We start from the raw sequence: 22,467 nt of genomic DNA, 5'->3' as shown, positions 1-22,467 counted from the left end.
ATGCTGAAGGTGGGGGGGACAACTAATTTTAAACATGTCACATGACATGTCAAAATAAATAACCAAAAAAGGAACACTGGAGTCTCTTAATTTTTTTTGGTTTTACATTTTCTTTAAATAAACATAGTTAATGTACCCTATAATTATGTATACTAATTGCTACTGCTCCTTCTTGCAGCCAAAAATATTTCAAGCAAACCAGATTGAAAGACTGTACAGAACATACATTTAAGTACAGAAATACTATTAATGACTAGATGATGAAAATCTCGTACATCTGTATAACTTTTTCCAAGCCAGATAGATTAAAAGACCTTTGTTTCTGCTTCACAAATTGGGCATTGTAGGCCTCATTTTTATCTCAAAAGGCTGCACACAGTGTCACATACATGTACACAAATTGAGAATTGGTACATACGGATTTCCAATTTGTGTGCACATATGTAATGCTGTCTGTGCAATTGTAAACAGGCTTCAGGGCTCAAAAATTAAATAAATACATTAAAATAAATCTCTTTTGTTTAGTAAACCTGTATATTTGTTTAAAGGAATGGAGAAATCTGAAGCAAAAGAGGGATGAGAATTACCAAAAGGTGATGTGTTGTTTAGTCCATCGTTACTTAACCTCCATGAGACAAAAGATGCAAAGCATGGATCAAGCAACTGTGGAAAATCTCAATGAACTGCGGCAAGATCTATCAAAATTCCGAAATGAAATGAGGGATCTGCTTGGCTTTCGGACATCTAAATATGCTATGTTTTATCCAAGAAACTAAGGTCCAGATTTTAAAAGGAACATGTCTAACTTTACGTACTCACAGTTGAAAGTGTTGGCCTAAGTCTGTTGCCAGACCAAATAGAAAAGCAAATTTTTTGCACAACCTTAAATTTGAAAATGTATTTGCATGAGTTTCAGCTAAGTTCAAAAGATGTGGAAATGAATGCAAAAACTGTCATTCTTTTAAGCTCTTTAAGTGTGTAATGTACAGTATGTAAAATATGTATATAGCATTTTACAAGAAATGTTCCCCAAAGTATGGATTTTGACAGGTCACATTAGCTGTCGGGCTTCATGTCTTCATAGCTGGCATGTTGCATTTATTTCCCCTATATTTGCTGTTATGTCCCTCTTGGTTACTGTTTTTTCAAGTTGTGGGAAAAGATGGAAATCTTAACAATACTTAAAAATATACCTGGTACTTTCGTAATAGAAATTTAACCAGTATGTGATTTAAAGTAGGTTGCAAAAGACTCCATGACTCTGAAAATGGTTTTGTACATGATGCTGTTGACTGAATATTAACAACTGTAAAACACTGAGAAATGAAATTTGTGATTTGTTCCCTGAAAATTGCAGGGTGCTGTGCATGCTGAACTCTGGACATAGAGCCAAAGTAAGCTACCCATCTCCAGAACTTTCATGGATCCATTTAAAATAGTTATGTCCTCTCAAAAACATATTAAGATTTTTCAGGTAGCACCCTGTGTGTACATTTGCAATATGCAACTCTTGGGATTTGGGAATTTTTTTTAAAATTAGTCTCTTAATTTTGAGTAGTGTTCAGAAAACCTTGTGTATCTGGATTACACACAGTTGTTCTTTGGCATAGGAAACCGTATTTTTTAACAAGAATTAGGTATCGGTCTAGAGCATGAATGTTACTTGTTTGCTAGGCTAAATATTTCTTGTCCATTAAAACAAATGGAAATACTGTACAATTATTTCTATGTAAGAACATACACTATGCCCGGACATTGGAAGATGTGCATTCAGAAGGCTCTCTTTTAGAGTATGTATACACCACAGCTGTGAACATGTTTTCCAGCACAATAGTACTTCTGGGCAAATTCTGCGCCAAAAAAGTATTAAAAATTCTGCAACAAAAAATTTAAAATGTTGCGCACGTTTTAAAATTCTGCTAATTTTATTTGTCAAAATAACACTACATAATAACGCCAGTTTCAATTATTTTGATAATTTATTTCAAAATACCTATCAGCAAGTATGTCGGTAACAATACAGACACACACAAAATTTCCCCCAGGAGTAGAAAGTTTAAAGAAAGCCCTATGACAATCCAGTTCCTGTTTCTCTGCCCCCTTCTGCCCCCAGAGCCCAGCTGCAGGGCCCCCCTTAGCCCAAAGATGCTCCCCCCAGCCCAGACACCTGCCCCCTTACTCCTCAGAACCCAGGGAGAAAGCGCCTGATGCTCACTGCCATCTCCTTCTCTCAGGGAATGGAAGCTTCTGGGAACTCTCTAGCTCCCTCCCCCTCCCCCCAGCAGTGTCTTCTATGTGTGAGAACTGGGCTCTGCTGGGTCCAGCGGCCCCTAGTGGCATCCAGCAGCACTGCAGCCCGTTTCTGGGGCGGGGGGAGGGGGGAATTCTGCATGCACAACATGAATTTCTGCAAAATTCTGTATTGCACAGTGGTGCAGAATTCCCCCAGGAGTAACAATAGACAGACTTGCTAAAAGTAGCAGCGTAGCTCCGGGTAGCATGGGTGTGGCTTTTTCTAACCATCCGAGTATGTATCTAGGGAGCCCAGGCAGGTTTGTACTCAGGCAGCTAGCCCAAGTTGTTGCCCACACTACCCCAGCTACACAGCTATTTCTAGCACACTAGCTTGAGCAGAGCTAGCATGTGTCTGGCTACTTGTGTTGAGAAGCACCCTCCCAGCTGCAGTTTAGATGTACCCTGTGAGAGATTTTTTTTATATCCTATTTTAAATTTATCTTGATATTTTATGTTCTTCCTGAATGCTGCCAACTGTAAGATGTTTGTATCAGAATTATTATTGAACATCATAATTATTTGTGACTTTTATTCTGCTTACAATGGAAAGTAAGGGCTTTGTGAGTTTTCTGTGATAGAAGGTACAGTATATCTTCATATGCTTGTGTATAATTCAAGTTCACAAACTATAATTGAGAAAATGTGAGACTCCTGTATTTTTTATATGAAAAAAAAACACATTATATTTATGACAGTTAGAGGATTGTTTGGCAGTAATACTGTGGAGGCAGTGTTCTCCTAACATTCTGGGTTGGATATCAGATAATTAGTGAGTTTTAAGGCCAAAAGGCGCAGGTAGCCACAGTGGCCTATAACCATAACTGATCCTGGGGCTGATAGAGAGATGGGGCTTTTGTCAGTGTTCCCCCTTTCGAGGAAGTTCTTATAAAATATTTCTTGTAAAAGTAATATATTTTCTGTACTATGGAATTATGCATATCCCAAGTGGAGTTTAAACATCAGGCCTTTTGATCTCCTTCTGTAGAGAGATTCTGAATTGTTCATCAGCTTTTTAATTTGAATGACTACGTTCTAAGACAAGAGGATGATCAAATTCTTGACTTGGGTGGTGAGTGGTGTTAGTATATAATCCAAACATAAAAGCTGTGCACTGTATATGTTCTGTCATATACTCCAAAAAAGGAAAGGAAGAAAAAACAATTTGAAAAATATGGTTGTATTAGATATTAATAAAAACATATACTTGAAACAAATATTTAGGAACGAGCTTATCATTTCCAATGCATTACACACCACATCAAGATATGTTAGTCTAGGAATTTAAGGAAGTTGGCTGGAAGCTATAGATACCCATCTATTAATATTTCCACATTATTCCCTTTATTTGTCTGTCTGTAAGCCTTTTCTCCTTTTACCTGCCCAACAGACTATAGAACTATATTATGCAAAGGCATTTCTTTGGAGTTGGGGAAAAAAATCTAGTTTTCTTTTACTTCAGATTTTCATGTCTATAATCATAAAAATGTTAGCAGAAAGAGATGTCACATAGTCCACCCCCCTGCCTTGAGATGGGATAAAATATACCTAGAAGTGTGGTTCAGGTTCCTGTTTTATAAATAAATAAAAGCAGAGTTTTATTCTCTATGGTACTTTAGTCACAACATACATTTCAGTGTGTTCATTGTATTTGGGACTTGGAGGTGGCTGTGGTCCTCATGTCTTTCTCCTTGGGCACAAATAAAGTAGAGACAAGTAAATGACCTTTCTGGGTAATGCCTATTCAATCTGGTCATATTCTTCAGACTTCTGTCTCTCAAGCTTTTAAGAAAGAGATTGATTGATTGTTTCTTACTTGACAGCTTACTGTTAAATCACACCTGTTTCTCTCATACTGCCACAAGAATGGAGTTGATGTTACAGACTCCTTTCAAGCCATAGTCTTGAACAGATTTGTTGATGAAAGGATCTTCAGTTAAGGTATTGGCATGGATGTGACACTTGGTTTTCAGATTTTCTGGGCTTCATCCAAGAAACATTTATTGGTCCATTAGGTAATATGTGTATTTAAAAAGCCTGGAAACATCTGACTGAAATGTGCCTCTCTGAGGAGAAAATAGTTCTCTTCAGCTCAGTGACAAGAGCTTATGCAAGTCTAGTAATTCATTCTTCTAGATGATGCTATGGCTTCTGAAATTAGAATGTAAACCTTCAATATGCAAATGATGGGATCACATGGAAAGTAAGGGCTGGTGTGTTAACAGGACTCTTAGTCTAGAGGATCTGCCATTACCTTTTACTGTGGATTATTTGGTTTCTGTTACCAACATTAGGAGTATTTTCTCTACCGAAATGAATTTAGTGGCCATTTCAGCCTCTTGACTTAGAATCTTGGGTATTTTTTCTTGTCACATGATTCCATCCACTTGTCTCCATGGCTCAACTGCAGCACAAATGCTCTCAACCGACACAAAAAGAATATAGCAAGAAGCTTGATTAGAGCTAATTTAGCTATAGGATTTAGGAATTTCTTCATACAAACTGCAATACTATATAAGGCATGACAGCAGCAAATGTTTCTGCTAATGAGACTATTGAGGTATGCTGACTTCTTCAGGTTCTTTTATCTCTTTCCTTTCAAGTGAGTTGTCATTTTGTCTCATAGGAAATTTCTTTGTCTTGATCAAACTAATTTCTCCTTTATATTCTGTACATGAAAATCCCCTTCTCCTTTTTAAAAAGCACTTTCTTCATGCCAATATAATTTCTAGCAAAGGGTCAAGAACAGAGATGTTTGACTTTCATTCTGTTTCTAGCTAAAATGGTTCCCAGAGTTTGTATCTGCTAGTTATCTTCCTTTGGTCCTATTTGGACTGTCACAGACTAGATGTAAGTGACTGCTTCTCAAATTTATTATTTCTAAATTTATATTTGGAATCACTGTCCCCTAAGCAGTCTGTTACTTTTTAAAATGTTGTACTTTGCTCCAATGCAAGTGGGGTAGTGGGAGGTAGGGGTGTTTTGGTTTTTTAGGGGGGGAGGGCGGAGAGACAGGTAAATATCTCAAGCTAGTAAATCCTTAACAGGATGAGGGATATCTGTGGAATAGGGCTTCCTCAGCAAGAAAAGAGAAGCTGTTTCTAGAAAAGCCCTGGAAATAAGGCGATATGTTCAGGCTGTGAAGTTCATGAGGAGGGGATGTCAATAGTAGCTGGGTCAGGAGCCCCCTCTGCCATGAGTTGAGAGAAGAGATTTGTAGTAAGCTGTTGGACTCTCCCAGCTACTATCGAAAAGCATCCCCCCCACCCCAAAACAAACCAACAAAACTGCCTATGTTGGTGATGGGGGGGAAAAAACAACAACCCACCAGTACAGGGATGATGCCATCCAAAATAACTATTGTGGAAGTGAGTCAGGCACCCAAGTGCTAGTGGCTGTTGTGAGGCTGGGGAATACATTGATGAACAGTGATTAACAAAGTAATATCTAATATTTACATCGGGGAGGGCAAACGTTTTGGCCCGAGGGCCACATCTGGGTATGGAAATTGTATGGCGGGTCATGAATGCTCACAAAATTGGGGGTTGGGGTGCAGGGGGCATAAGGGCTCTGGGGTGGGGCTGGGGATGAGGAGTTGGGGGTGCAGGAGGGTGCTCTGGGCTGGGACCGAGGGGTTCAGAGGGCAGGAGGGGGATCAGGGCTGGGGTTGGGCATGGGTGCAAACCATGGGGGGTGCTTATCTCAAGCAGCTCCCAGAAGCAGTGGCATGTCCCCCCTCCGGCTCCTACACGGAGGCACAGCCAGGCAGCTCTGTGCGCTGCCTGTCCACAGGTGCCACTCCCACAGCTCCCATTGGCAGGGAACCTCGGCATAGGAGCCAGAGGGGGGACATGCCGCTGCTTCTGGGAGCCGCATGGAACGGGGCAAGCCCCGAACCTGGCTCTCCGGTGGGAGCACGAGGGCCGGATGCATAGTCTCTAACACAGAGATTAGAACAGTTGTGTTCTCTTCTCCCCCCATCCAGTAAGTAGGGGAGAGTACACATGGCTTCCAGAGCACTGCATGAGTGTAAAGGTGTCACCAAGCTGTTGTCTAGGCGTGCAAGTACCAGAATACATAAAGAGTCTACACATGAACCAGTATTTGAAAACTAAGTGTAAAACTGGAGCATGACAAATGTGGTTTGAAGACAAATGTCACTTTAAGAACACCAAAGTGGCAGAGGCAGCTTGGTTTAGTGGGTAGAGCAATAGCTGGGGAATCAGACCAGGCTTCTATTGCTGGCTCTACCATTGAACTGCTAGGTGATGCTGGGTAAATCATTTCATCTCTATGTCCTCCTCCCTTTTTCTGTGTTAACTTTTCAGAGCAGGAACTTTCTCACATTCATTGTGTGTTTGTTCTGTACAATCCCTAGTATAATGGGATGTCAGTCTCTGTTGGTGTCTTTAGGCACTACCATCATGCAAACAGTGGTGGGGAGGGAAACATTTTAGAGACATGATTTTCAAATTAATGTCCCTTTAAGAATTCTCTTTTTATTTGGTTATGTTTAAAGTCACCTCTTTAATCTGAGGAATCCAAGGGATAAACTGACCTCTGGACAGTATTTATTGAAAAGGATGATAATTTCTTAAGCACCCAAGGAAGCCTGAGCGTCTATTATCACATACAATTTGTCAGTGACAAAGTTCAGGCTTTGTGTAGTTGTAGAATCAGAAATAAAAACAGTTTGTCTGCCTTCCACAGACCTGTTGTTCAGTTTCTCCATTATGTTTCAGTGAAATCTACATTCTTCCATCTACTTTAACTTGAGTTTTTATTTCAGAATAAGGATCAGACAGGATGCAATGGACAGAACTGATAGCAGTAACTGGCGTTGTATCACAAGCATCTCCCTGCCAGTCATCTCCTTTCCTTTATGTATAAAGGCTGATGATGTGGGAATACTGTCTAACAGAAAATGAATCACTCTTACTTTGTAGCATTTCTTTCTTCCACATCAGCCTATGGGGACAGCTATACTACCATTTGCATCCCCAGTACTAAGCTGTGTCATTCTGAATCTTGGTCTCCCATTCTATGAAAGATGAAAGCATACTGTTTGCAGGCGTAGTTCAGTGGGCCTGGACTGGTTCCTAGCCCTTACCTATGTAGTGAAGGTTAACGATATCATTGGGCTTTTATTTGTGAAATACTGAAAAATAAAATAAACAATGTAGATAAAACATCACTAGGTAAAAGCATTGCATTGTAGTAGTTTCCGATTTTTAAAAGCCCTAATCCAATTCCCATTGACTTTAAATGTAAATGCTATAAAAAAGTGTGCTACCATTCTTGCTATGCCAGTCCCAGAGCATCATAAGCATGGACATGATCAGAGATTTTCTATTTTTAGCATGCCCCACTTAATACATGGAGAACTTGATAATTCCTTGGTGTATTGTGAGGTTTTAAAATATTTTATTAAGCATAGATAATAATGCAAGAACCCATATAATAAAACAACTTTAGAAGAAAAAGCTAAGTTAAAATGAATTACTATAAATATTGCACTTATTCTTATTTTACATCTGCACATAACTCATTCCTAAAAAAATCCTTCTGAGACAAGTATAAATTAACAGCTTCAAAGGAGTCAGAATTTGGTATGCTTCAGATCAGATGGCTATGCTGCAAATCTTGCAGTTTAAAATTAGGGATCTATTCTCCTCTATATATTTATGTAATTGACAGTGCCAGTTACATGGTTATATGTAAGGGACAGTAGACTGACCAGATCTTTTTGGTTATGGTCAATTTTATCTTCCTGATTTTTTACTGTATGGAAATTGTTCCTCACACAGCGATGACAGAACGCAAGTACAGGATTCACATTTTAACATCGTTTGTTTTTCAAGGTGTTCAGAATCTTTTGGTTCTTAGTCTTGAAACTCATGATAAAGTTGCTGGGCAGGACTTTACCTCTGCCATCTTCTTCTAGCTGGCCCATGATGATGTAGTTTAGACCTACAGAAAGGAAGGTGACATAAGACAAATCTCTTTCTAAACATAACCTGGAAAGAATAGTTCTACTCTTGTGGGCTCTATTTACACAGGTAGTGCTGCATACATTGCATAAAAGGTGCACCGCCCACCTTCTGTTAAAAAGTAAGTTTTGGCCACCTTATATCAAATTTAAGTCCTAACTCAGCTAATTCGATTCTTACCTAGAGAAGAATGCGTCTCATCCAGTTTAAATTTGTCTAATAAGCTCATATACATTGACAGATATGATTTTAAAAGCCAGTTGTCACAAGTATCCTCCAGTCCCAGGGCCGCAGCGGAGGTCCAGGTGCTGGGGCTTCCCCTGTGCTTCTGCGGGGGACCAAGGTTGGGGCACTGGGGCTTCTCCCTTCCCCACCCACACGGCGCTTTAGCCAGAGAACGGGGTTGGGCATAGAGGCTTCCCCTGCAGCCCCACAGCTTCTACCAAGGACAGGTGTGGGGTGCTTGGGGTTCCCCCATGCAGGGGCTTCTGAGGGGGTCGGAGGCTGCTGGGGGCTTCCCCTCTCCCACAGCTTCTGCCAGGGATGGGATTGGAGGGCACTGGGGGGGATGGATTTCCCTGCCCATCCAGTGTTGCTGCCACGGAGTGGGGTTGGGGCATGGGGGCTTTCCCTTCCCCGGCGGCCGGGGCTCTGGGCTTCCACCTCTGGCGCCGGATTTTTTCTGGGGCCTCCCCAGTTGGTGGGGGTCCCTGGGCATGGGCCCTGTGGCTAATCTGCCACTGTGTCTGTTTGCTCAATCAAGGACATTGTTATATCTCCCAGATATCCAGATTCCAGGCAGCAAAAGAACGCAAAAATTAATTTCTGACTAGGATTCCTTCTTCGGTGCTGGCCATTTTGGATACTTGTTGGAAATACCAGTGGCAGACTGAGTGTTTTGCTTTATACTCTGGTTAAATTTTCTGATTTTTCCCTGTTCTGGTTCCATTTTTGGTTTCTTTGTTGCTTTTTACTACAGCTTACTCAGGAGGCAGGGTTGAGGTCTGTTCTCAATTTCTTGTTACTATGAAACCTTGTCCAAGCATTTCTTATAATGATACACTTGCCAACTTGATTACATTTTATTGGCTGTTGCCTTGGTTGACATACTTGATACAGAATTTTGTTTGGTATGGCTGTAGTGATGTTACTTGATATCGAGTGGGTTTATTACTATTAGACTGCCTGTAAGATAGTTGAGGTAGGGAGGTATTAGGTAAATTAGTACAAAACAGCTATGGAGGAGGAGAGGTCATCGTGCTTTCAAATGTGCTCTTGGTTGTCGTATTGAGTACTCTTAGGTTTAACCTGTTTGCATTTTCCCTATCTAAATAACTGCATGTGAAAACAGGCTCCCAAATACTGAAATCCAGTTAAGCTTTATTTAGGAACACCAAAACAAGTTCCTGTTGATTTTATTAAAATCATATAATGATACTGAACCACTGCATCAATGAAGTTGTAAGAATTGTTTCACCTACAATATCTATTGGATTTAAAGTCTATACCTAGGTTTTACACTCAAGTAGATGTTTATCTATGAAGTCTGTCATTTGGATCAAGTGATTCTGAAAACAACTGAAAATGCATTATACCATTAGATAGTTTTTTCTTGAAATTAGTAATTCTAATACATTAGCTGACTAATTAAAATTGTTAGAAGAGCTATGAAAATGGAAGCCATGGTGAGCAAAGTTTTACAGAAACCTAAAGCAGTTATTTGTCTCATTTACTTACCTCTCCTGATGAGAGGGCACTGCTTACAAACAACAATGATCTTGGCACTCATATTCTTGCCTGCTTGCTGGATTGCTAAATTTCCTTCCTTATATACATTTATGATTGATATTGTTGCATGTAAGCTGCTGCCCCGCGTGACTGCTGTGATAACAGTTCCCGTTATTACTAGAAGAAAGAATATATTAGTTTTCAGTATCATGTTTATTCTTATAGGAGGTTAAAAAAATTGTCAGTCTTGATGGATGCCCCTTTAACTCTTGCTTATTTCTAAAGGGTAAGAAGGTAACAGAAATACATTATCAGCCACCAAAATGAGGGCTGCAACGTATTTGCAAAATATTGAGGTCTGTCAAAAATTGAACTGTTTCCAGAAAACACCAACAACTTGGAAATCCAGTTCTAAGTTTTGATACTTTAAAAAAATAACTAACATCATAGAGTTTAAGAAGGGACCCACCACCATATCATCTAGTCTGACTTCCTGTGTATCACAGGAGGTCAGACTTCATGAACCCTTATTTTTTCTTTCTGATTTTTAAAATAAAATGAGTGTAAGAATTTCCAACTAATTGTCTTACACTGGGCTCCTGCATCATCCAGATCTCTTTTTTGAGAAGGAAGAGGCACCACTAAGCTCACATGCCCAATAAAAAATATTTGACCTGATTTTTCAGAGATGCTGAACGCCCACAGATCCCATTGATGTCAACAGAACTTGTGGGTATGTCGGATCTCTGAAAAACAGAAAGTCAAACCTGTTTGTTTTCAGACATATTTTAGTATATTTATAGTAAGAAGAACCTCCTACCTGCTGTTTGAATTCTGAGACTGCTAGGCTGCACAAAACACCTACACCTTTCTTTAGAAGGTGAACTGCAAAGCAAGAAAAATGTGCCCTTTTTATTTACTATTTAAGATACATAAAGACAACCTCTAAAGTTTTGAATACATTCTTTTGGATGATTTTTCTCCTTTCTTCTCAATAGAAATATCAGGTCTTGTCATCCCTGTTTTTGCTAGAGAGCTCTTTGGAGCACTGGAGAAATGGAGTGGGATAGTGACATGACAATAGGCTGAAAGCAGAACTGCAGTTTTCCTCAGTGTCAAAAGGCAATAGTGGATTTTAGGGCCTGACTCCGATCTCACACTGGTTTTATATTTATGGAACTCCACTGACTTTAGTAAAACACAGACTGCCACTTAAATTTAAGTCTATATAATGTCACTATCCTAACTCTTGTTTTCTAATCCTCTGAAGAGCCCTCAGCAAGAAAAAGACATGACCTAATATTAATAATATAAAGAAACAAGCAGAAGCAAACTTTAGGCCATAATTATGAAAGGAACAATAAACGGTACAACTATTTTTCTCCTTTGCAGTTCACCTTCGAATGAGATCAAATAGATCTTGAATTATCTAATACATGCTGACTGAACAGTTTAAACATTGGTGTAACCAACAGTTCAGATCAAACATTTGTGAAATTATGTATTCTTTTAATTTAGAACTTCTTGCAGTTATATGAGGTGAAAGTCTCATCACAATAGCACTATCGATATTACATTAATGGAGACTAAGAAAACATACTTCTAAAGATCAGCTACCAAATATTACAGGTATACAAAACATATAAAAAGAAATTGCTCTTATTTTCCAACGGGTCAAAGCCAGCAAAATTAAAACCTTCTGCATTAATTCAAAACCTAGATCACATACACAAACATTTTAGTAATCTTACTCTTATTTTAAAGAGGAACAAACTTCAAGGCACCAGAAGCTGGGTGAAGTATTAAAAGCTGTTCACTTGCCCTACGGGATAGAAGAAAAGTGCCTTGCATTGTGTCACTCAATGGCCAAAAAAACCTTTGACCCAGATCATGGGCTGTGATCAAGTTGTTGCACAGCTCAATAAGGGGAGCAAACATCATGGCTTAAGGCCATTTTCAGGTCCCTTGGATCATGAGCCAATCTGCATTGGGGGCAAATTAGAGAAACCTGAAGACTTCTCTAATTTGCACCAGCAGCCACCTCTCTATGCCAGCAGACAGGAAGGGAAGTGGCATAAGACATTACGTTATGGCCCTATGCTATCTAAGGATCCACCTGTGAGGGGATTTTTCCAGGGCCCCCAAATCTGCTGTCTTTAGGGCAGTTTTGCTATGGCGAAGCTATGCACAAAGCTGCACCCAGTGGGAAAGACAATTAGCAATATGCTCACTGGATTAGCTTGAAAGGCTACTGTGAGCAACTTCCTTTGGCCGAGAGGATGGTGGCCACAACGTGAGGTTTCAATAGCCGTAGAAGGGAGTGAGATTTAAAGAGAGGGTTCCAACAGTAATATGGGGGAATCACCTCGTGAGGTAACTAAACAAAATCACTGACTGATAGTACTGTACAAATACAGTAAAACACCATTTACCGTATATACTCAATCATAAGCCGGATCGTTTATAAGCCGAACCCCTCCGATAAGTAAAAATGGAAATTTTTTTATAACCTGTTCATAAGCTGACCCTGTAATTCAGGTGTCAGCAAACTATGGCTCCCAGGCGATCAGGATAAGCCGCTGGTGGGCCAAGATGGTTTGTTTACCTCTAGCATCCGCAGGCACGGAGGTAAACCTAAGTAAACAAAGTGTCCCGGTGCCCCAGCTGCTTACCCTGACAGACCGGGACAGCAACTGGTGGGGAAATTTTTTTTGGGGGGGAGAAGCTGGGAGTCAGGGGAGTAACCCCTGTGACCACCCCCCACATGACCCCACCTCTAGCCTGGGACCCCCACACTCTCCCCATCCCATCCCTTCCCACTTATCTGGGGAAGGCCAGGGGAGGATGTCTCTGACCTGGCTTGAGCTGCTCCGGCAGGCTGGGCAGCGCAGCCTGCTCCGGTGGGCCAGACCAGGTGGCGCAGCTGCAGCATGTTCCAGTGGGCTGGGCCGGGCGGCACGGCCGCAGTGTGCTCCGGCGGGCCGGGCGGCATGGCCACAGCCTGCTCTGGGGAGCGGGGCCAAGTGGCACGGCTGCAGCCTGCCAGCTCCATAGCTGCAGCTGCTTCGGAGGCTGGGGGCAGAGCAGCGTGGCCAGAAGCAGAGAGATTCTGGCCCTGCCTCTTCTCTTCTGTCTCTGCTGGCTGTGCTGCCTCTCCTTGCCCCCTCTGTTGGGGGGAGGGGCTGTGTCCCACCTCTTCCTCTCTATACCCGTTCATAAGCCGACCCCCTTCTCTGGTGCTTCCCTTTTTTACTAAAAAATTCAGCTTATGAATGAGTATATATGGTAATCACCAGTAATTTATATCTGAATAAGAAAAGTATGGCTTATAGGCTTTCACAGCTTCTGCATATTTCACCTTAGGTTATTTAAAAAAATATTTTGAACATCTACAAACTGAATTATGGAATAGTGAGTAATGCAAGTACGTACAGCAAACATATTGTTGTGAATAAAATATATACAGGCTGTTCCAGCAAGACAGTATGCAAGCGCAGTACCTGAGTCGACACTTTCATATAGCAACAGTTCACCTTCTATGTAGTCATTTGTGTTTAGACTGAGAAAGTATGTTTGTTTCTGATACACATTCACTGTCTTTACTTCAAAACATCTCCAGGAATGTACTGAGTCATAGATACGTAACAGAGAGAGAGTAGGATATGAAAACATTTCTTTGCATGCTAATGGCAATTTACAACTACATTCTCTGTAATTCCTCAGAGACTAAACACATAGCCCCAAGTCACTAATTATAAAGAAATAAACTTTGTCGTTCTTACCAAAGTTACTTGAACAGTAATTGCTCTCAAGAGTCCCATTCCTTCTACATTTTTGCTGGCAAAGGGCAACTGTAGGTTTCAAAGCTTTTTTTCATAGGACAAAAAAAGTAAATGAGTAAAATTGATATTAAGTGTATTTAAACATTCTAAATAATATTTTCAAGATTCTTCCTGGTATTTTCAATCTGCAAAACTAGATTTGGGATTCCAAGGGATAAATTGCCAGAAGATGATTTCAATAGTCGTCTTCTTCCAACTTCCTCACCCAATCTTTATTGGATCTTTTTTATTATATACATGTTGTCTTCACGTATCTGTTTTAATGGCCATATTAACTGAACAGAACTGAAAACGCCTTGTACAATCCAGAATGCAGACTATAAATATAGAGATTTCAGCTGCCCACTTGGTTTATGAGGTTACATGACTGCACACAATAAACAGTCAGGGGTACAACTAAAACCTGTCTATAAGGCATCAATTTTTTAGGAAATATTTGGTGGCAAAGTCATGAAATATGCAAGTGTAGCCTTAATTAATCCCTATTGTGTCTATGCATTCAAGTATAAATGTTAAGTGATGTGTGTGTGTTGGAGTAAATAGGGATGCCAAGATGGCATTAAAAATGATGGCAGCTTTATTGCTGAATAGTCTTAAATTTTGTGGGTTTACAACTTATCACTGTTAATGTTCTTTTAATGCAGTTTTTCTTTATTTATAGTAACAATTTGCAATTTATATTTGACAATGTAATGTGATCTGAGACATGCATTCAAATTATCTCCTTGTCTTCTTACCCAGTGCCATGCAGTCTTAACAGTATACTTAAAATACCATCATTGAGACACAATGTTATAGTTATAACTAGACAGCCTCCTTCAGACAGAAAAGATAATCTTTCAGTTAAAGTACTGCACTGCGACTCAGGTGATCTGGGTTCAATTTCCTAACTCTGCTGCTATCCTGTGCAACCCTGGATATGTCACTTAATCCTTCTGTGCCTCAGTTACCCATCTGTAAAACAGTACTTCCTTTCTCCCTCTTTGTTCCTTTTGTCTATTTAGAGAGTATGCGTGAAATGCATATTAATGACTGGGTGAATGCATCACAAAATATTTTGTCAACTATGACTTAGTGTGCATTCATGATACTTAAAGGTATACTAGTAAGTGTAGTATATGTAGTAGTACTGTATATTTTGTAAAAATAATAAAATCTGGTTGGTACGAGACCTCATTACAGCATATGAGAAGTGGGAAGATGCTTGTGTGGATGAGAAATGTTGCAATTTAGCAAAGCATGAACTAGAGAGGGTCTGGCTGTAGTTAATTAAACCTTTAATTGGTATCAATTTTATCTGTAGCTATACTGTAAGCAACATGATTTGACCTATACAGTGAAATTAAAAAAAAAAAATCTCATAATGCAGCATTATGTGAAAACATTTAATTGATAGTCACTGACCTTGTCATAAACAGATAGTTCAGGGTTAATACCTCTTTTACCTGTAAAGGGTTAAGAAGTTCACCTAGCCTAGCTGACACCTGACCAGAGGAACCAATGGGAGGACAAGATGGTTCAAAAAGAAGGAGAGAAGTTCCCTTTGTCTGAGTAAGTTTCAGTTTTGGCCGGAGTGGAAAAGATCAAGGAATCAGTTCTTATCAGAGTAGTGAGTATTAGAAAAGGAATAAATAGGTTTTGTTTATTTTATTTTTGTAACTTGTTTTGCAATTAGGGGAATAATCAAATTGGGTATTCTTTTGTGTAACTAAGTTTTGCCCAGGGGAACGTCCTCTGTGTTTTGAATCTGTTGTCTGTGAGAGTAGCTGGTATGCTAATCTCTCCCAGAGGTTTGTCTTTCACCTTTCTTTTCTTTAATTAAAAGCCTTCTTTTTAAGAACCTGATTGATTTTTCCCTGTTTTTAAGATCCCAGGGGATTGGGTCTGGACTCACCAGGAATTGGTGGGAGAAAGGAGAGGGGATGGTTAAATTCTCCTTGTGTTAAGATCCAAGGGTTTGGATCAGTGTTCACCAGGAAATTTGGTGAAGAAGTCTCTCAAGGCTACCCAGGGAGGGAAAGGTTTTTTTGGGGGGGGGGAGACAGAGTTTCCCAAATGACTCAAACTATTTGGGTGGTGGCAGCCAGCCCAGATCTAAGCTGTTAATTGAGCTTAGGGGTTCACATGCAGGTCCCCATATCTGTACTCTAAAGTTCAGAGTGGGGGTGAAACCTATGACAGACCTACTTTTAATCCTTTGAAAACTTCATGGTTTTTCAGTACTTTGCCATGTTTCCTAATAATAATGGTTCTGTAAATGTATATAACTAAACATGATGGTTAATGGAAGTGCCTGCTAAAAGTTAAACAGTCACTAATGGTTTAATAAGTCTAATGCAGGGATGAACTATTTTGATTTGCAAGATAATAAATGCCTGTTATTACTAAGGCTTCTGTTACCAACAAAATATCCACAACGTTTCTCCACATGCCATTCAGTAAGTCACCAAAAGTTTAAACTGTGGAAGGTTGTTATTGGTCATACAGGTCTAAGCCATGGAGAGCAGATCACAAATTGAGTGTTCTTCCTGTTTGTCTCTTCCCAACAAGCTCTCCTTTGTGGTCACCTCTGAGTCTGCTACACACTTTGTGAGATCACTAGTGGACTGGCTTTATTTTTAACATCAATGGTGCCACAAGGACTGGTTTAAAGAGCTTAGAACAAATTAATAAAGCTTACCAAAAAAAAAATACCAAAATAGATGAATGGGCCCCTTGATGTAAACGGTTGAATATCAGACAGCTGACAAGTTTAGGGACTGGCAAATATGGGAAGTAACAACTTAAAATAGAGAACTTTATGTTGAGGAAGAACTCCATTAGTTGTTACTAGGGTTCCCTCCACTGTTATGTCAGAGTTATCTTTTATAGTTAATTATTTTGATTTTTAAAATGTTTGTTTTCTCCCAAATACTATTTTTAACAGCTTTTCATAATATATTTTCAGCACCACATCTCTGACAACCCTTCTGAAGTCTTTATCATGACAATTTGATCTGTTTTAAATACAAATCAACCCACATGCTGTAAAAAACATCATAAATAATTTGTGCGTATGCTGATGTTATTATACATTTAATCTCTCACATTCAGAATATGAAGATTGCAAGCATTAAGCCCTTCAGAATCCCAGCAATGAGGTGATTTTGACGAAGCATATGGGAAACTTCCCACTGATCTTAGACACACTGTCTATATTTAGGCAAGTATAAAAGGGACACTCATTTTTTAGTATTGCATATTTCTTTTACAAAACACTGCCACAATCTTTTGCGCAAACCTAATCCGAAAGATAAAACATTGCTGTGATGTTGCCAGTAGGATCTAATGAGAATTCAGCTGGCGTCTGCATCATTTGTTAGATCTCACCAACTGGACAAACAGAGACAAGTATGGTCAATTTTTACGTACAAACTCCTCCTGAAATGATTTCATGGTTTCCTCAGAAGTCTAAACCGGAACAATTTTCAGAAGAGTAACCAGAATTTTATTTAGCATAAACAAGAAATCAGTCTTGCATTACACTATGTGAGTACCATGGTGAAAGTTACTTGTTAGCTATCTGCCAGAAACATGAGCAAATGTAGGAAATGCTACTTCAGACTTTCTGAGCTAACATTTTTCTCACCTGTGACAGTTACAGGCACAGGAAACTCTAGACTGGAGGAGTTTTCTTTAATGATGTTAAATGGATTCTAGTGACTCCCCTGGGTGCATTAATTTTCATCCACTCCCTCAACATTTTTAATACAAACAAACCACAAAACCAAGTTCTGCTTTTTCACATGTTTTTTACTACAGTTTCCCTTCATCCTTCCTTCTCCTGGAGTGAATTCTTCTTCAATAGAAAATAAAACCAGTACAACTTACTTGCTGTTGCAGGGGGAGTGGTCGTAGCTGGAACTGTGGTTGTGGGTAACTTTTTGGCTCTGAATTTATAGTGACCAATAAAGCCATCAGCAGTTAAACTTAAATCAGACAAGAACTGAATGAGCAACTCATTTCGTTCAGATATAATGGGCCTGAAACAGAAGAAAATACTTTGGTTGTATGCCTTTAAACCAGGAAGTTTTTATAACATTCATAGCACAAAATGACTAAATACTTAGCACTGGATCTCAAAGCAGACAAGCATCATTATCCCCATTTTACAGACAGGGAAACTGAAGCACAGAGGTGATGAAAGTTGCCCAAGGTCACCCAACAGGCCAATGGCACTGGCAGAAATAGAATCCAGGTCTGAGTCACAGCCCTGCGCTCTATCCACTAGGCCATAGAGCTCTGAAGAGCTACAGTATTATTTTCAGTAGGTGACAGTAATTTTCATTGTTATGGGAAACTGTTTTCAGGAGACTCACTCAAGCAAACTTTAACTGGAAACATAAATAGAAAAGCAGTTCAATATACCAGTCACTGATCGAAAGGCAAATTATTCTATCAGTTAGGCCTGATCCTGAAAAGATTTATGCACATGTTACTTTATGCACATGACTAGTGCCATTCCCTTCAAATGGACACTCGGTTAACAAATATTCTGAAGATATGGCTTCACTGGGACTATTCTTGAGCAGAATGTTAAGCCAGCATATAAGTGATACCAAAATAGGGGCCTTACAGCCATGCAGCACCTTTGGTTTCAAGGGGGCTGCTTAGGATGGGGAGAAGAATAAATCAAGGCTAAATGCAACTCATTTTTTGGTGGTGTTTGCTCACATTTCAGATACTCGTACTTGGATCAGAGATAAGTTCATCAGCCAGCTCTTTCTGTTTTATCATACAATTAATCATAAATCCCATATTTCTAAGACTAATCTCAAAATGAGTGCTGTTAAATTCAGCTTTGCCTTTACAAAAGCACCATGGAAAAAGAGCAATAATGACTAATGAAAAGGAGGGAAACATTTCAAAAGTCCTTGGTAACTGGCTAATATGGGGAAAAGTCTTTTTTTCACACTCAAATGAAAAATTTACTAATCATTTTTGAAAGGATGGAGAAATTGAATTTAATAGTGGATTCTGAAATTCCTGGAAAAGTAGAACAGTAAGTAAAGGAAAAGTTCAGGTATTATTGCCTTCTATGGGTTTAGCTTTTTTCCAATAATTGGGTATATACCCCCAAATCTCAACACAGCCAATTGAGTTTTGTTGTGGTGTTTAAATGTAATGTATAAATTTAATACATGTGATTGCAGATACCCCTGTTAAATAGTTGCCATTTCATCAATAGTGTTTGTATAGCACCTACCATAGCAGGACCGCAATGCGGATTACCTCAGGGTACTACTGTAATTCAATAAGAGCTTCTGTGACTATGGTCTTTGCTGCCACAGCCCATCTTGTTGTGTACTGGGTGGCAGCAGTGCATTCTCCTTTCCCCTCTCCTATTTCTTTTGCACTTTTTGGAGACATCTGTTTGATTTTCATTAATAATTGTTAATATGCATTTTACATACAAAAGAAGGGTCACAAGGGAAGAGTAGGAATGGGAAAGACAATAGAAACAAAATGAAAAATATTCTTATGGGAGGAAGAAGATAAGAAATGGATTTAAAAAGTAAATCTTATAAAATTATTCTGCCTGCCTCCCTACCACTCAACAAATCCGATAGATGTTTGTTTTTTTCATAAGCCTTAAGTGGCCATTCTTAATATTCCTAATTAGGCCCTTCAAATAAAACCTGTGAATATTTCCATTTTGGGCTGATATTCCACAAGTGAAATATGACTTCAGTTAATTGTGGGTTTAACACTCTCTCTCTTTCTCGTGTTATTTGGAATTCTGCATCTAAGAGCGGATTCTGGAGTTGCACAGAATTTGCTCTTTTGCCACAAAGTTGGCACAGAGCAGTGGAATTACAAGAACCCTGAGTATTCGCTATGTAAAAGCTATGCTCTGATTGCAAAACACTAGGAGTAAAAATAAACATCTGAGGGATATTTGACCTATCTATGCACATCACATCATCTTCTCATTTGAATTACATTAATACTGCACAGGTGATACTAGTTACTTATAACAAGATTATACTGCTGGCTAGCAGGAGAAGAATCTTTTCAACTGTATTATCTTAACTGCCTAGGGACACTGTTGTTATTGTTTGTACCAGACTTTGCTACTTACTGGGAATACACTGTTTAAAAAAAAATTATGATTACTGAAAAAGATCTATTAAATTGCAGGTTTTCAGTATAATCTTGATTTCTAGATGGTATAGTGATTTGTAATACAGAATCAGGTGCAAGGTTATAGTGGATTGCTCACCTAGAGCGCAATATGAGGTAGAAAGTAAAATGCTTGCAAACACATGAGGAGTGCATGGATCCAATACAACTGTACTCCTGAAGTGCATCTGTTCTGTTACAGTGGTTTTATGTTATTTGTAACAATTGGTTAATGAGCTCTGTCTTGTGTAATTATTGAAAGCAGCCTCAAAATGTAACCCCCTCTTTCAAAAAGCTAATATTTTCATTGCTGTCCTTTGAGTCTATTCACTTCCTGCACCCTCAGTGCTCCGCAGCACCTGGCTTTTCATTAGAGGAGCAGGGGACATTGTTATAAATGTGTCCATCAGAAACACCAGTATAGAGCAACCTTACAAAATTCTATTTTCCTACTGTCCGGCGTGCATAAATTACTGTAATTCTGTTCTGCAGAGTCAATCCTGCATCCCTGAAGTCAATGGGTGAACTGCCTTTGACTTCAATAGGTACAGGATCAGCCCATCGTAGGCTCTTCATTTTACTGAAGCACTGATGTAATTTATGCATGCATTCTAATCTGATCTTTTGACTTGTCCTAGGTTTTTAATGCATATATTCTCTCTAGCACGAGGCTTGTGTCTTATATCAGTTATTTTGCCATTTAAAATGAAGAGATGGAATACTGGAATAGTTTACCTTGAACTATGTTTTAATACACAATAGATGTATGGTTATGAAGAACCATCTAATTTTGGCCTTTATGATAAGCACCATAAAATGTACTATAAACTTGCTTATGGTAAAACCCAGAAGATATAGCATGCACTGGACTAGATCACCAAATCTGAACACTGACTCAGACTGCTGTCCCAAAGGCAACCAACAACTCTGGAGTCTGCATTCAAAATGCAAGATGCTACTGATCAGAAGCATAAGAACATAAGAATGGCCCTACTGGGTCAGGCCAAAGGTCTATCTAGCCCAGCATCCTGTCTTCCAACAGTGGCCAGCCCCTGTCGTTCATTCCCAGCTGCTGGCAAACAGAGGCTAGGGACACCATTCCTGCCCATCCTGGTAATAGCCATTGATGGCCCTAGCCTCCAATCATATCTCCCCTTAGCTGTCTCTTTTCCAAGCTGAAAAGTCCCAGTCTTATTAATCTCTCCTCATACGGAAGCCGTTCAATACCCCTAATCATTTTTGTTGTCCTTTTCTGAATCTTTTCTAGTTCCAATATATCTTTTTTGAGATGGGGTGATCACATCTACACACAGTATTCAAGATGTGGGTGTACCATGGATTTATAGAGAGGCAACATGCTTTTCTGTCCTATTATCTATCCTTTTCTTAATTATTCCCAGCATTCTTTTTGCTTTTTTGACTGCTGCTGCACATTGAGTGGAAGTTTTCCGCGAACTATCCACAATGATTCCAAGATCTCTTTCTTGAATATAAATAACAGTTAATTTAGACCCCATCATATTATATGTATAGTTGGGATTATGCTTTCCAATGTGCATTACTTTGAATTTATCAACATTAAATTTCATCTGCCATTTTGTTGCCCAGTCACCCAGTTTTGAGAGATCCTTTTGTAGCTCTTCGCAGTCTGCCTGTGTCTTAACTAGGTAATTTTATATCATCTGCAAATTTTGCCACTTCACTGTTCACCCCTTTTTCCAGATCATTTATGAATATGTTGAATAGGACTGGTCCCAGAACAGACCCCTGGGGGACCACTATTTACCTCTCTCCATTCTGAGAACTGACCATTTATACCTACCCTTTGTTTCCTATCTTTTAACCAGTTACCAATCCATGAGAGCACCTTCTCTCTTATCCCATGGCAGCTGTTCTCAGTATACATAAAAACTAGGGCTGTCAATTAATTGAGTTAACTCACATGATTAACTAAAAAAAAAGTTAATCGTGATTTTGAAAATTTGTTGCAATCACACATAACCGAATACCAATTGAAATTTATTAAATATTTTTGGATGTTTTTCTACATTTTTGATATTGATTTCAATTACCACACAGAATACAAAGTGCACAGTGCTCACTTTATATTTTTATTTTTGATTACAAATATATGCACTGTAAAAATGAAACAAAAGAAATAGTATTTTTCAATTCACCTCATACAAGTACTGAAGTGCAATCTCTTTATTGTGAAAGTGTAACTTACAAATGCAGATTTTTTTGCTTACATAGCTGCACTCAAAAACAAAACTGTAAAACCTTAGCGCCTACAAGTCCACTCAGTCCTACTTCTCCCAATCGCTAAGACAAATAAGTTTGTTTACATTGACAGGAGATACTGCTGTCTGCTTCTTATTTACACTGTCACCTGAAAGTGAGAACAGGCGTTCACATGGCACTTTTGTAGCCGGCGTTGCAAGGTATTTACATAC

The 22,467-nt window shown here is 39.2% G+C and overlaps 2 protein-coding genes across 3 annotated transcripts in view; one reads left to right on the top strand and one right to left on the bottom strand.

Annotated features, from left to right (window-relative positions):
* TRPC1 (transient receptor potential cation channel subfamily C member 1) overlaps positions 1–3,509 on the top strand; it is a 38,477-nt gene extending 34,968 nt beyond the window's left edge. For both annotated transcript variants that reach the window (XM_005303274.4, XM_065557949.1), the window contains one exon: positions 549–3,509. In XM_005303274.4, coding sequence (XP_005303331.1) covers positions 549–776 — 228 coding nt within the window. In that variant the 3' untranslated portion in view covers positions 777–3,509. The remainder of the gene's footprint in view (positions 1–548) is intronic.
* A 4,187-nt stretch (positions 3,510–7,696) lies between these two features.
* Positions 7,697–22,467, bottom strand: part of PCOLCE2 (procollagen C-endopeptidase enhancer 2) — a 51,557-nt gene continuing 36,786 nt past the window's right edge. The window contains exons 6-9 of the mRNA XM_065557952.1: positions 17,723–17,874; positions 13,793–13,876; positions 10,020–10,187; positions 7,697–8,262 (exon numbers count right to left, since the gene is read on the bottom strand). Coding sequence (XP_065414024.1) covers positions 8,132–8,262; positions 10,020–10,187; positions 13,793–13,876; positions 17,723–17,874 — 535 coding nt within the window. The 3' untranslated portion in view covers positions 7,697–8,131. The remainder of the gene's footprint in view (positions 8,263–10,019; positions 10,188–13,792; positions 13,877–17,722; positions 17,875–22,467) is intronic.

This window comes from Chrysemys picta, chromosome 9 (genome assembly GCF_011386835.1).
Source record: "Chrysemys picta bellii isolate R12L10 chromosome 9, ASM1138683v2, whole genome shotgun sequence".
NCBI classification, from domain to species: Eukaryota; Metazoa; Chordata; order Testudines; family Emydidae; genus Chrysemys; species Chrysemys picta.
This window is presented reverse-complemented; position numbering and strand designations above follow the sequence as displayed.